General features: G+C 42.1%; 1 protein-coding gene across 1 annotated transcript; it reads right to left on the bottom strand.

The window, feature by feature from the left end:
* Window positions 1-7981: 7981 nt before the first annotated feature.
* Window positions 7982-14709, bottom strand: LOC146867065 (G2/M phase-specific E3 ubiquitin-protein ligase-like). Its single transcript, XM_085614803.1, has 3 exons — window positions 14600-14709; window positions 13409-13581; window positions 7982-8245 (listed from the first exon to the last, which is right to left on the bottom strand). Exons 1-3 carry the CDS (start codon window positions 14609-14611, stop codon window positions 8023-8025), a joined length of 408 nt encoding a protein of 135 aa, XP_085470929.1. The 5' UTR covers window positions 14612-14709; the 3' UTR covers window positions 7982-8022.
* Between the last annotated feature and the right edge of the window lie 873 nt (window positions 14710-15582).

The following is a 15582-nucleotide window of genomic DNA, read 5'->3' as shown; positions in this document are numbered from 1 at the left end:
CCAACAAAAAAATGCCTCAACAAAAATATCCAAACCGTGGTAAAATGATAATCTAAACACGGAACCCCGCAACCTCAGGGCTGTTGAACGGTCCTGTAAATCCAAACCCTCCCTGGACCAAATAAAACTCCTTAGAGATTTTAGGAGCTTCTACAACAAACAAATCAAGAGCGCTAAAGCTGACTACTTCAGACACTAACTTGATGAAGCTGCTAACCGCCCCAAGAAACTTTTAGTATTGGTCAAACAGCAGTCAGTCCAAACCACTGACTCTGGAGGCAGTCCACCCTCATGCGACAAACTTGCTGATTTCTTCACTGAGAAATCAAGACTCATCACCACTGAACTCGCCTCCAAGAATGCTCTCCTGTCATCCTCTGGGTCCGCACCATCCCTTGACCTCTTAGAAAAGGGCACACCTGCAAACCTATCAGCCTGAACACTAAGAACAATTCGTCATGGGGCACCTTTACCCCATTCAGTGAAAAAGACATTAACAAGATTCTTCAGAATATCAGCCCATCTAACCACTTCAGTGACCCGTTACCCCCGGCCATCTTCAAAGAAATCAAGAATGCACTCATCCTCAGCTGGACTAGGATTGTAAACGCTTTTCTATCACAAGGCACGATCCCAGACTGCCTAAAAGCAGCTCAGGTATCACCTATACTAAAATAAAATAACGCAGATAAAGCTGACCTCAATAACTTCTGCCCTATCTCCAGCATCCCCACCCTAGCCAAGATCCTAGTAAAATGCGTACAATCCCAACTTTGTGCTCACATTCCAACTCCTAGACCATTATCAATCCGGTTTTCGAAAGGGGCACAGTACGGAATCGTCTCTCACTCATGTGATGAATGACATTTTAAAAATGCTGGACTAAAATGATTCCTGACTCCTAATCCTCCGTTACCTTTCCTCCGCATTCAAAATGGTTAATCATGACAACCTCCTATCCATTCTGAAGAACAGGATGGGTTTCATGGGTCGGGTGCTACAATGGTTCTCGTCCTTCCTCCACCACAGATCACAAAGAGTCAAGGCAAACCACTCACTCTCCCAGCCTTCTCCAGTACTCATGAGTGTCCTCCAAGGGTCAGTCCTTTCTTCTATCCTCTTCAACCTTTTCTTGGAACCACTAGCTAATTCACTAAATTCCACAAACATTCTCTTCCATATGTATGCGGACGATACGCAACTTTATCTGAAAATCTCATCCCCGGATAACATCATCTCACTCAACACTACCCTAACGGCTCCTCAAAATTGGTTAACTGAGAACCATCGCCTGCTCAACACCTCCAAACTGAATACCTTCTCATCTCTCCTCCGAACCACATCTTCAAGCCAGACCTTTGGCTGATTCACTGCTTTTAACTGCACCCCTCTCATCATAGACTCAGCCAAATCTCTTGGAATCACCCTGGACAAGCACCTGCATATGACAAATCACATCAGCAATGTGTGTAAGGGAGCTAATCACTTGATGATGACACTTAAAAATATCAAACCATTCCTCCCACAGTCTGATTTCAAGCAGGTGGTCCAGGCGCTTGTCTTGCCGAGGCTAGACTACAGCAGCGCTACGCTCTATGGTCTTCCCAAATACATACTGGCTCCACTAAGGGCATCACTGAATGCTGCGGCTAGACTGGTTACAGGTAGCAAAAAAAATGAGCACATATCCCCAGTCCTAAAATCCCTTAAATGGTTGCCCTACAAAGCTCGAATTCAGTTAAAGTTTGCCGTTCCGACGCACAAAGCCTTGCATTTCAAAACTCCCAGGTACCTAGCGCAAAAGCTTTAATTATCCTGTGGTGGTAGAGCCTCAAGAAGCACTAACACTTTCCTCTTGAAACCACTCATCCATAGCAAAAAAATAACTTATCACCAAGCCTTCTCCAGCGCTGCCCCAAACATATGGAACTCTCTTCCTCTGGAAGTACGCAGAATATCCTCAATGACGGCTTTCAAACTGGAAGCTAAAAGATTCCGAATGAATAAACTCTTACCTTAATTGGGCAATGTTCACCTGTTCTAAGTCATTGATCCTACAACCATTGTACCATCACTTGATGCTGCTCTTCTTTACCGTATAGTGTGCCCCCCTTTGTAGCCTGCTATATACCTGTTTATTGTATTACTCTCCTTGATTCATTGTCTTGTAATTATGCGAATATTCCTGTTTTGTTATTCTTACTTGATGTCGTTATTGCATTTATGTCCTTCCTGCCATCCTTTTGTAAAGCGCTCTGATATCCTTCAGGATCTTGTCCGCGCTATATAAAGCTTTATAAAATAAAAAAAATAAAACTCATTAATCTGATAACATCCCACTCACTTTTGAGGCAATGCCCTCCTGTGAAGGCCTCTGGTTGTCAATAGTTGGTAAATCTCTCTTGCTCTCTGTTGGTTTAATGTTTTGTGCATCAGGTCGGATAGGGACAGAAAATACAACTTTATTATTCATAGTTCTGAATATTTTACTTTTGTATTTAGACATCAGCACAGTCACAATCAATCATAAGTACTTCCAAACCTAACATATTTCTCACAAAGCCTATTTTACATATGCAGTGAGTCTGTAGCTAGCATGGCTGGGTTCATCAGTCTTCACATGGTAGTCCCCGTCACCACATAGGCTGGCTCTGACAGCGATTGTAAAACTGTTGTCCTGAATATGGGGCACTGTATTTCTTGTATGGTGATAAGAGCATGGTTTTTACTGATGCTGGCATCTTAAACAGGGCCAGGCTTTTCTTCCACAGGTGATTAGGCCAAAAGAGGACAAAGGAAGATGTCTTTGTCTCGTGCTTCAATAATAGAAACAGAACCGAGACCGCATTTTGACATATATAAAAAGAAAAATGCCTCTTTGATGTGTTTTTCTGTAGGATCCTGCACATAACAGTACTGGCTGTAATGCAGGTACTCTTTTAGCATGAAGCAAGGGTGCCTGCATTGTTGCTAAGCAGCAACAAGTGTGCTAGCACCGAAGAGAGTGCCATATATTTTAAATATGGCTCTTCTGAGCTCTATCTCATTCATGAAATGCACCATAGAAACTTGCCTTGCTGCACTGCGTTCATGTATTCTTACTAAATTTCTCCCTAGACGTGAGGCTGCTGATCTCGTGGCACAGCTGTGTCTTCCCCTTGTCAACCCTGGATTTTGGGGTGTGATGCTGTCTGCAAGGTGCACCCTACTACCTAGATCCGTGTTGGGTCCCATGACATTTTTGTTTCCAATCTACTTGCAAGGGTACACAGCCTACAGCTTAGCCTACGGCAATTTATTTAATAGGTTTTGCAGACAGTTTCGAGGGGTGCCTATGGGAGTATCCTGTTCCTTTAGCCTCCAGCATTCAATTTAACATGTAGTATCTGTATGCTTGGGCTACATCATCCATTCAGTCCTTTTCCCTACAGAGCCTTGACCCCTTTTATTTATCTATTTCCCCACCTTCCTGCACACTCCCATGTACCATTTCTCCTTAGATTCCATTCCAACCTGGATCCATTTCCTAAATTTAGTCCTTTAGCTTCCAGAGTGTACTCCATCCTGGTGTTCTCACCTCATCCCACCTCAACAGAGTATGAACTATAGTAGACTTCTCTTCCTCTTAATATTTTGTAACTTCTTTCTTCCACTCCCCTGTACATACTCGGACTATCCCATGCAGTCTGTTTTTTTCCTTTCCTTTCTTTATTCTTTGCTTGTGCCATTTTCTGCCCTATTTCCCTTCATGCTTTGTTCTTACTTTGCTGTGTTTTTGTGACTGGACTCCTAGACACATTCATGCTTCCTACCTTCCTTTTGCACAATAATGCAATTTTCATCAATTGGTCCCAATGAGATCTTACCTCCCTATCTATCGCTCCCCTGCCACACCCATCTACTTGTGCCATTGCCTACCTGATCCCTCTAACCATTGCAGTCTGTTTCTCACAAGAAGTTTCTTACATTTGGTAATGCTTTATCTGGTAGAGACTCTATCTACCTGCAGATTCCTAACCATAGAATATTCCCCAGGAGTCAGACTAGATCCAGAAGTTTTCAAGCAGTTCGCTTGAGATGGCCTCGTCCGGCTCTGTGTTGTGGTGTCTACGCCGGCAATGCAATGCGTGGTGCCTAAATAAATGCCACCCTGAAGCGCTGATGTTAGTTCCTTTTGCGACTTTCCATGTCAAGCACGCAGCCATGATGAAGACTGACTACTGAACTGAAATTTTAAGGCCCTTAGAATGGTGAGCCTTACACTGTGATCAGTTCTGCAAGCATGGAGGATGGAATGACCAGTAAGCAATCTGCGTCTACATAGGTAGTCAACCAGGTAAGGCATTACCAAAGGTAAGTGACTTGTTCATCTGATAAGAGACTTCTAGCTGCATATTCCTTATCTTAGAATACAAAATTCAAGCAAAGCCTCCCAGGAGGTGGGTATACGAAGCTGATTTAAACCAGGAAGTCCTACAAGACTGAGTGGACCAAATGTCCGTCATGATGGACCTAACTGTTCAGGCAGTAGTGTTTGGTAGACATCTGCAGAGATGCCCATGTTGCTTCCTAACCAGGACAGCGACTCCTTACGCTAACACAATGGTCGTAGCCTTGGCTCTGGTGGATGAGCAAGCAAGCCCTCAGGAGGTAGCTTCTTGCCCAATACTTATTAGGTATTTATGCTGAGCACTATCCGTCTTGAGATGGTCCATTTCTGCACAGCATTCCCTTTCTTAGCCCCTTTGTACACCACAAAGACTTGATTGTACACCCGGAACTCTTTTGTGTGATCAAGTTAGAAACAACAACTCTTTTTGGGTCCAGACAATGGAGTCTCTCCTCCTCCTTTGAAGTGTGAGGTAGAGAAAAAAAGTTAGGCAACGTGATGCTCTGGCCTACATGGAAAGGAGTCACAACCTTCAGGAGTAAGGAGGCATGTGTCCTGAGTACGAGATTGTCCGGATCGAAGATGGTGTAGGGAGGGTTTACATAGAGTGGCTGCAATACGCTGACCATTCTGGCCGATGTAATGTGCACTAAAAAAGCAGTCTTGATGGTTAATCAGTGGCCGGAGCAATTATGCAAAGGCTCAAAGTGTGCACACAATAAGACACAATGAAGCATGCTGAATGGCCTGGGAGGAAATGTATGTTGCAAACCTTCGAGGAACCTAGCCACAAAAGGTGCCTTGAACAAAGAAGATTGTCTGCCAACCACAAAATGGCTGAAATGGACTGAAAGTAACTGTGCCGAGAGCAGGCTAGGCAGAGCGAACAATAGACCAAACAGGAGAAACTGAGAAAGGGGAGCAGTTAGAGGACTAATGTTCCTAGATAAACACCATGCAACTAATTTATCCCAGCGGGCTGGCGTATACCCCCTTGGTGGAGGTACGCCTGGCTGCCAGAATAACATCATATACTTTGTGAGGAAGTATGAAAACTGTCAGTAGTTACAGCTCAATCTTCAAACCTAAAGGTGAAGGGTGTGCAGGTTCGAGTGTAGGATCCTCCCGTTGCTGCAAAAGAAGGTTCTCTCGATGAGACAGCCTGATCGGGGGACAGATCATTCAAGTCCAGAAGCGGGTTCATAGAAAGCCGAAGGCCTGTGTCTTCACTGGAGTCCGTACTCCTCCAAGTCCTCAGCCAAAATGTTGGAACCCCTGCCACCATGTCAGCTCTCGGAAGAGGGAGCAGCATGTCATGGGAACTGACATGTGCGGCAGGGCTTTCTTTTCTGATGACACATGCATGTTACTCAGTAGAGTGTGTACCTGCTATGCTTAGGGTCTAGATAACGAATGCTTTGAATGGTGATAATACTTAACAGAGTGTGCAAGATGGTTATATTATTTTTCAAGCAGTTAGGTTTTACTTACATCAACAAAAATAACAGCAATGCAGCATATGAAACTTCCATTTAGCTGTTCAAAGAGCAATGTGTTACAAGCAGCATTACAAGGTCATTCAACCCAGGAAAGAGCAACTTTAGAGGCATTTTTCGATACATTTGCTTACCGTTCATACATGCTTCTAACTGAGGCATTGTTTGTTCTGTGATACAGATACGTCAGACTTAACAACTTCCACAAACATTTCCAAAGAGAATTATTGATGAGAAAGTTGTAAGCAGACCTACAAATTTGGGAAAGGAAGACAAGAGGACTGATTGCTTGGGGGAAATGCTAGTGTCAAAATGTAAAGCTTCAAATGTATTCAGTGGTATGATATGAATTGGCGTAAAATAATTAGGGACAACACTACTCACACACAAATATAATAACTGTAAAGCTGCTAATATTTTCAATATAGGCTGTAGGTATGGTTTAAGCTAATGCATTACCAATAGTATGGAAGTGCAATAAAAAATATGTTTTTGGTTTCTATATTCTAATACACAAGGTTTTTATATGCAGATTGTCCATATTGCCTATTCTTTTATTTAAAAACACCAATAGTTGTGATGTTGACTGCTTTCAGGTTGAGGCTCCACACATCTACAAAGACTCCTTTCAGATAAGAGCTTCTCTGGAAGGACTCTGACTCATAAAAGTCAGGATCAAGATGAGCATAATTCATTGCAGAGAAGCGTGAGAAACGCCTGTCTTTTTTCCTATTCTCTGAAGGTAGTGTAGGAACCAAGTTCCCCTTAGAGTTATGTGAATCTTTGTGGATGTGCCCTGCAATTTGGGGGTTCACAGCACAGTGCAGTAGGTCCCTGCTGACCACTCGTGGTGCAAAAGACACACAATTGATGGACGGAATGCAGAACAAATCAAAACATTCACCCCCAGTCAGGAGATCTGGGTTAAATCCATCATTCTTTTACTCACCATGCCACCCCAGTTTAGACCCGGCCACATGCAAATCAGTCTTGACCCTGTGCCTCATGGGAACAGTCCAGCCCGAACTGCCAAGCCAGGTCCTCCCTGGACCAGAAAAAAGCATCCTAGGACAGGTTTCGGGGTTACATGGGTCCCGTGCTCTCCATGCCACTGGAGTCAAGCTATCCTGGATGATGATTTCCACAGGTGTTTGCCTCTGGAAACATAGACATTTCAACTTGGCCATCGTATGCATGTAGAAAATCTATTGATGGTTGAGGATTAAAGCAAAGTGGTGGAACTGTGTTAGCGCCTGTCACAAAACACAGAATGTCCTTTAATTTGGCTTCACATGCAAGCTCTAAAAGAAAAATATATATATGAGTCAAACTAGTAAAATTGTGATTACTGCAACGATTGTGATTGTTTTTTTATTTCATCTGCTAAATGAATACTTCAGTAATGGTTGACATGTGAATAATAAAACCCCTGATGATTTGCTGTGCTTCATTTCACCAAAAACTCATCAAATTGAGATTAGCTGTTGTTAAGAACAGATAACACTTCGAGATCTGGTGTGAGAGTATTTTACCATTTCCACAATCCTGCTCGCCTTATTCTACCTTTAATAAAAGTCTTCCCATTGTTCAACATGGAGTAAGCATAGGTATTCCATGCTGGTAGACCTGTATCTGACACTCTCTCTGAGTCTTCACACACACACCACTGTTTATACAAACAATGCCGATAAGCCAATAACCTTATCTTAAAGGCTTGGGGCTGGATGTAGCTACAATCTCCACTGTGCAAAGGCTTTAATCTGTTAGAGACCCACACAGTATTACTTTACCTTGATGCAGTACATGAAGCATCATTCTACTGGGGTAGCTACCATTTTACCCCCAGGACACTACAATTAAGCTTGAACAACATTAATAATAGACATATCGTGCAAAATAAAGATTGAAATAAAGCAGGCATAGACTTTACAATTTTGGATGCATTATCCTTTTGTTCTTATTATAGATTTTACTCTCTGCAAATAAAACGGGTTGGTATGTCCCTCCTTAACTCTCTTTCTCTACAGTATCTTTCAGAAGTCTTTGACACCATGTTTGTCATAATAGGTTGGTTTAAATTATAGTTTCAACAGATGTATCTCATCAATAGTTGAGCTATAACATAATGAAACAATTTCACTTGCCTTCACAATCTTGGAGGTAATCTCTCCAGTAATCAATGATGTGTTCTTCCTGTAACCGATGGTTACTGCCTGATGAACTGAATTTAATGTTAAACATTCCATTAATGATATCAGTGGTGATTTCGCGTTCCATCCAAATGAATGCCTCTTCAAAAAGTTGTTTATGAATTTCCATGGCCTGAAGTACTCCCAGAGTTTTTAACCCCTCCTTTAATCTGCAATAAAGAATAAAGAATACCTAACCATAAATAGTCAGACTATTGGTCAAACTATAATGTAAGAGTTATTATAAAATTAATATATGTCTATGACGCATCTAAAGGTCCTTCAGTGCCCTATGTTCAAGCTGTTCGTAAAAAGTTCAGTCTAAATAGAAAAATCTGAAGCTAGCTGTTGGAGAACACTGACAAAGGCAAATTCTCTTTCTCCTGTGGTCTCGTGATGATTTCCTAGCAGCAAGGTAGCACACGACCTGCAGCTTTTCTTAAAAAAACGTAACCAAACCCAACAAGAACATTATTAGAGGGCAAAATGTTGATTTCGGAGCTTTTTGGCTGCCAATTTTTGACTTCAAACTGTTGACCCGGTGGAGTGTGTGAATGGGACCTTAAAGACTGTGCTTGGACTTTTAGCAAGGCCTGGCCAACCCTGCATAATAAATTGTTATTTTATGTGATGCAGCGCAGAACGTCAAATTTCCCCTTTTTGGCACAGACCAACTACCTCATCATCCAATCCACTCACATACATTCATTGGTGGGGCCCATAACACTTACACTCGGTTGACCTGTTTTCTGAGGGAAAATACGTTTCTCAACGCTGACATGAGAGGAATACCTTTACTTTACCCTAAACACATTGACATTAAACCTAAGATATCCCTCCCATGCGGAGATAGATAATTTAGTTGAATTCGTAATTGATGATTAACGCGTCTACCTTTGCTCTACTTCTTTTCTTTTATTCTTCTTCTCCAAATAATCGACACAACACATTTGTCAATTAATCAATTATTCTTTATCTAAGAAATATTGCAAGAAATGTTAGAAATCATCATCAGCATTTCAGAGCATCATATTTACCTATTCTGGCTAAAGTCGTACTCTAAGTCAGTCAGTCAAGGAGAATTTATTCAGCAAAGTTAGGCCGCAATTCAGTCTCTCATAGATTCAGGATAACAGCTGTCCAGCAGTGTCACCGTCCTCTCCGTCAGCATAAAGTCAGGAACTCAAGTTCGTCAAGAAGAGTGTGGTGATTAGTTCAATTCCCTACCTACTTTTATAGTGAAAATAATATCAAAATGTATCAAGATCGGGGTTTAGAGAGTCTGGATTGGTCAATTTGGGGTGGCGAAGTGAAGTTCTCACATAGTCCACAATATGAGGTCATCGCACTTGCTGGTTCCGGTTTTTAAATCAAGCATTGTCCTTTCTTTTGGATGGGTTCCCGGAATGACCTTGGAGGGTCCATGTTCTCCCGGGGTCAGGTCCAGGCCACTGTTGCTGGCGGTGACGCATGCACACTTCACCCAGAACCTCGTGTTGTCAGGGCAGTCACGTTTAACGTCTCGTTCAGCCACCTTGTGTAGGCCGAAATAGTCAACTTAAGCAAAAGACACACACAAACGTGATTAAAACATAGAAATGACTAATAAAATGTTATCCCCTTGCTAATACCCATATGTTTGTGTATTTATCTAGCAGAAGCAACACTCAGAGCGGTTTATACTCACTGAATAAAGCACAAATCACAAATACATCACTTAAAGCAACATATAACATGTAATATTCTATTTTTCTACTATTAATATGCGTACACAAGTTAATTTACAATTAATATTGCCGTGCAAAGTGCAATTCCCACGTGTAATTCTTTTGTTAATATAATTGGTGAGTTATCACTTCAAACAAATTAATAATATTACAATTAATTGATTATTCGGATTAATATAAACATGCAGAATGGGGGGGGGGTATACAAAATGCTGTACTACCCGCTCCAGCATATGCATTAGATGAAAAGACCACCTGGGCAAGGTGATTTTTAGCTGTTGATGGCTGCAGGCTTCACGCTCACGTCAACCGTGGGAGTTCACTGGAAGGTAGGGGGCTGGAGGTGGCAGTAGATGTAAAAGAATAGATTTTGACTCTTAATTCTGGGTGAATCTGTACTCCATAAGCCATCTACTTTATGAGGAGTAGAAAGGGTTGTATTTCCAAATAATTTTTTTAACAAACTGTAAAAATATTATATAGAATGATGAAATCTAAAATATAGTCAAGGTAACCATATACAGGCAAGCGCAAATTTACTATTCTTAGCTATGCATCGAATTACCTAGACAACATCTATTTATTGATATTTTTGCAGATGGGTAAAAAAAATACTCGTTAGATTGATAGAACACCTTACAGAGTTTGCTAAGCAAGTGTTTGAGGCAAACAAGCACTGCGATACCAATAGCAAATTCTGTTTTTGAACATTAGAGAATGGCCTCAATAAACACTTCTTAGGGCAAATGCACAAATCATTGGCAGCAAAACACTAGTCACAATTTGTGACCATTACATTTATGATTTTCCGACCTATATGTTGGTTTTTAAAATTCTACTTTGGAGTGTGTCTTAATTCGACCTACATCATGACTATTAAGGAGTTAAATTGAAAACTGCAACTTATTGCAATATGTAGCTGCCAAACCATGTCTCTGATCACCTTTAACTAAAATAAACGTTAAAAAAATAGCAGCCCATTTTCACTAAAGAAACAGGTAAGTTATAAAAAGGGTTCGTTTTTCCAAAGTCTCTTAGAGATTTTGCATTGGATCTTCAGCGCACAGCCTACTCTAGAGCAAACCTTTTTCTTAACCTTCACAAAGGTAATGGAGTATTCCCTTTTGTGAATGCAATGCTACCTCAATTTGGGAGCCAATAATGTCTCAATGCTTTAAACATAATTTTAGTCATAAAATGTTGAATCATCTCATAGGGTTCGTGAATGTATCTGGATCGAGCAACGACGACACATTGATAGTGAAGAACCAGAGCAGGACACACCGTATCGCATTAAAAATGGCGGCCGCCACAGAGTGAGAGCCTCACTAAGCAACATTATAATGCAGCCAGAGCATGGACAGCACCTTAATACCTGGCCTTCGTTCTGCTAACAATTGATAGTAAGTCACCCTGTCTACTGCTGGAAGGCGGGACAAGGTGAAAATACCTCAGCTGTAGGCTGCCTATGGCCGACCCTGGTAATATGGCGCCCTATAGCTGAGTAATGCAGAGGGCTCTCTGAGGCAGTATGCAGGGGAGAGCCTGTTGCTCATTAGAGAAGCTTGGTGGATTGAGGGGACAGATATTTAGCATGGCTAGGATCAGCAGTGACCCGAATTGGCTGAGCAAAGATGTTGTGATGAGGCAAGACAGCATGGTACAGTGATTGCCCTGAATTAAATCTACAAATTCGTGCCTGCCTAATGCTCCCCTGTAAACAGAACATACACATTTTAATGAAGACATCTGCTTCTGGTGCTGGAGCAAGGGATTCCCCTTAAACACAAGCGCAGACTGGGGTCCGTTTTGTACGCTGAACTCCCTGAGATTGTCGGACCGACAAGGGATAGCTACTCAGTGGAGAGTTAACACACCTGTATTCAAATATAGAACCGCTTGCAACCTAATAAGGCAATTAAGGAGCTTAAAATACACAAGGCCGGGGGGCGTGGCCTAGCCGAGCACTAAGATGGCCGCCTAATCTGTCGGCTCCGCCGACCGAGCTCTACATCCGATTAAATATCCGCTCATTACTCCCCAAACTGCAGCGGAATTACCACAGTTAGTCTCCGGAGGGGTCAAGCTGCCGATTGATGCCAGTTGTGGTCCGGACGAGGCCGCGGTGACTTGGCAACGCTAACTGCGGCAATGGACCGTGTGAGCGACTGGAGCACTTTCAGAGGCGGAGACCATTGGCACAACTGGAGGGCTGAGGAACATAGGAGACTCCCCTACTAAGACCGGCGGGAGACCCTGAAGTGCAGCTACTGCTCGCCGCGACCCTCGCGGGCCGCGAATGCACCGCTGGAATCCATTGACTGAGGCGGCCTGGAGTCCGGAGAGGTATGTGGGAGCATCTGGGCAATATCGGAGGAGGCGCCGGCTGTGGCCTCCATCATCGCGGCCGTGGAGAGAGCGGAGTGAGGTGGGTGCCCTGCCTTGAGCCGGCAGGGGGTGCGGCGTGATGCTGGGCCGCGCTCCCGATTTCCTTGGAGACCTCGCGTGGCCCCGTGCAACTGAATTGGTGAGGAGCCGGAACCGTGACCAGCGGCATTGATCCCAGCCTGTCCTGCATGCCCGTGCCAGTCGGGCTGTGGCTGGTGTTGCATGCCTCTCTCTGGCCTGGGGCCCACTGCGTGACTGGAGAGTGAGTTGAGGCGCTGGGGAGCTCTCCATGACTGTTTGGCAAAATCGTGCTGCGATCTTGGCCCCCTTTCTCGAAATCATTACAGACTTTAAAGTGATACCTGGATAGACCAGGTTTTACTGTGTTGGGACTATGCTGTAACTTGTTAAAATATCAAGCAATTGCTGATCAATTGAATATGTGGAATTGTTTGGGGACAGATAAAACAACACTGGCGGAGTATCGAAATGAAGTGGACCCTCCACCAGTGTCAGTGTGACATCTCAGACTATTCGGACAACCGTGAGACTGTTCAATGTCCTGGTGGATACATTTAAAAACGTTGAGGAAATGTGTGGCCTGCTGATCAAGTTTTTATTCACGGGTCTGACATTACTTTTCTATCCCACACACATGCAAGCCCTGAATCTGTTACATTTTTAGAACTCCTTTTGGGCTGCCAAGACTTGAATACGAGAAGTCCAATTCCTCTGATGTTCTGCTGTTTATGCTGATGCCCATTGTGACTATGAAGGGAAGGTAGTTGTTGCATAATGTTTAGTGCAATTTCTATTTGGGGAAGTTGGGGAGGTGGGAAGGCCTTTCATTTTTTATTTCTTCCTGTTTGTTTTCTTTATTTTGATTTGTGTTGCGTGGGCTGAACCTATGGGATTGTTGGGATTCCTGTAATTTATGTTAGCCTTCTATTTATGCCCCCTGGAGGAAGGACTGCACACGTTGTATTGTAAAATGTCAATAAAAAACTGAAACAAACTAAATTTAAAATATATTTGAGAACCATGATGTGCTTGATTTCACATTCTGTCATTGGGACATTTCTGACAGTGTGAATATGTATAATGTCATTAGGGTGGACAGTGATTTACAGTAATTACTTTTTAAAAATGGACATACATGTATTGCAAAGTCAAAATGATATTGTTTTATAATGCATATGGACATAAATATCACTGTACCTAGCTAGTGAAGGAACAGTCCTCCCCACAATGTACCAACTGATGATATCTTCCAATAGTTCTTTCTTGTTATTCAGAGATTTTAATGGATGGAAGCAGCCTTCTACACTTAGAATTGTGCTGTGTTTTTTAATCAATCCTTGAAGAGTTTCAAGAGACGAAGCATCCTCAATCTGTGGAAAAATTAAGATTGTGATATTTTGATTAAATAGAAACAAAAAACATTTTAACTGTAACAAAAAAACTGTAATTAAACCATGATGATGCAGAATAATTTGTCTTGGCCATCTGCTAAATAAACATATTTGTTCAGTAAGTTTAATGTTTATAAAAGTTTAACAGTCAATGGACTAAAACAGTAGCAACTGCTACTGTAGTTAATGCCACTGTAGTTTTACACTAGCTGCACTCTCTCGCTGAAGGGAACACCAACTGGGAAAGAGTGCGAGAGACTTAGACAAAGATGACTAGCAAAATTGCCTAATGTACCTGAAAGTGCTTGGCAGTAGGTTTTCTGTTAGTTCAATTGCACAATTCCACACGGAGTGTATTAATCCAGAATACAGATATTTAGGTCCTCTCCTATATCACATTGTTTGCAGAAACATGGTCAGGAAGGCCCCTTCTATTATGTTATTAGTCAGTGTTGAAAAACTGTAGCAATTCCAGGGGAGTCTCATGGGGCAACTACAAGTGGTAGTTGGTATGACTGTAGTTATGTGCCTGAAACTTTGTCTTCTTGTAATATGAAGACTCTGACATATCAAGAACATATCACATACTTTTGATTTGGTGGTATCACCAAGAAATATAGATCAAAATTGGGTCAACAGTAGGATGTTCTTGATTGATCACTGATGCAAGAATGTGGATTTGTGTATGGCAGTTGAGAGAGTAGCAAATACGTAGAGGTTGCTCTGGAAACTTTAAAAAAGTGTGGAAGCCCGGGAATAGACATTCAAGATTGACCCAATTCCATATCAAATAGATGAGTGTCATTTCTTTTCATATTCCTTTATAGTACATATGGCAATTTTACATAAATCCAAGATACATAAATAACTATTAACCACAAAATTAAACCCAAATGATTTGCATGTTTTTGTCTAATAGACCCTCAACTAAGTGAAAACAAAATAATAAAAATTGATAAAGATTCATCTGCACAAATGTTTAGTATCTATTGCTTACCTCTTGCAACATGTCTCGTGTATCTGGATCTACCACATCTACCAAACTGCAACTCACATTTTTTTAATCCAAAACTAAACATCGATACAAAACAGGAGACACAAAATTTGGAGCGAGTCCCCCGTGAACTAGGGAACAGCCAGGGCTTGGCCAGCAAGGTAATAGTCATCATTTTGCATACCTTAAACAAGAAAAAAGAAATGAAACATAATGTGTTCGGCTTATCTATAAAACATTTATTATACATCTCTGAAACTAAATTTATTGCATAAAATCTAGAAAACATATTATCCAAGAATCCACGGCCCGATTCACGAAGGTACTTATGTGCAGTAAAGTCAAGCATGCAGAGTCTCGGCATTCGTGGAGGAGCCTTCGCACTCTGGGCTTAATCACTGTACTTGGGACAGAGTCTCTGTACTCGGTGCAGAATCTCCACACTGCAGTTCACAGTGCGGAAACTCCGCCCGAGTACAAGACTCCGCACTCTTAACAGTACCTTTATAAATCAGGACCCCAATATTTAGACGGATAGCCTGATTACGAGTTTACCCGTTACTTTATGCACCTGATTAATAATTTTACCACAGGGTACATTAAATATTGGTTGTGATAAATAACACTTATTGCTAGTTTGTGGAGAATAGTATGCAGATCTTGGTGTTTAAAGCACCAAAATCTGCATGATACAGTAAATACCCTGTTTTTCTCTCCCATTATCTTTCGACAGGTTTTGCATGCCAAAATTTAACGAAGGTTGAGTTTTTTTTTACATCCAATAATGATCAAATGCAAGATCCTGAAGAAAGACCGCTCCACCCGCCCCACTCCCCAGCATCCACAAAAGCTCCCTCCGCATGCCAACCACTGACTTGGACGACGCCTCGCCCCATGGAACACATCCACTTACAGACCAACCCCAGAATAACGCTCCCTGGAACCCTCGCCTACAGAATGCCTGGCTCCATTCACCAATGTCATTG

Source organism: Triturus cristatus, chromosome 1_2 (genome assembly GCF_964204655.1).
Source record: "Triturus cristatus chromosome 1_2, aTriCri1.1, whole genome shotgun sequence".
Classification (NCBI taxonomy): Eukaryota; Metazoa; Chordata; class Amphibia; order Caudata; family Salamandridae; genus Triturus; species Triturus cristatus.
This window is presented reverse-complemented; position numbering and strand designations above follow the sequence as displayed.

Bases quoted from the DNA above. Each gene is read 5' to 3' on its own strand.
- LOC146867065 (XM_085614803.1), bottom strand. The intron at 8,246-13,408 runs GTACAGTGATAT...TCTTTATTGCAG, and splicing joins ACTGTTCCTTCACTAGCTAG to ATTAAAGGAGGGGTTAAAAA.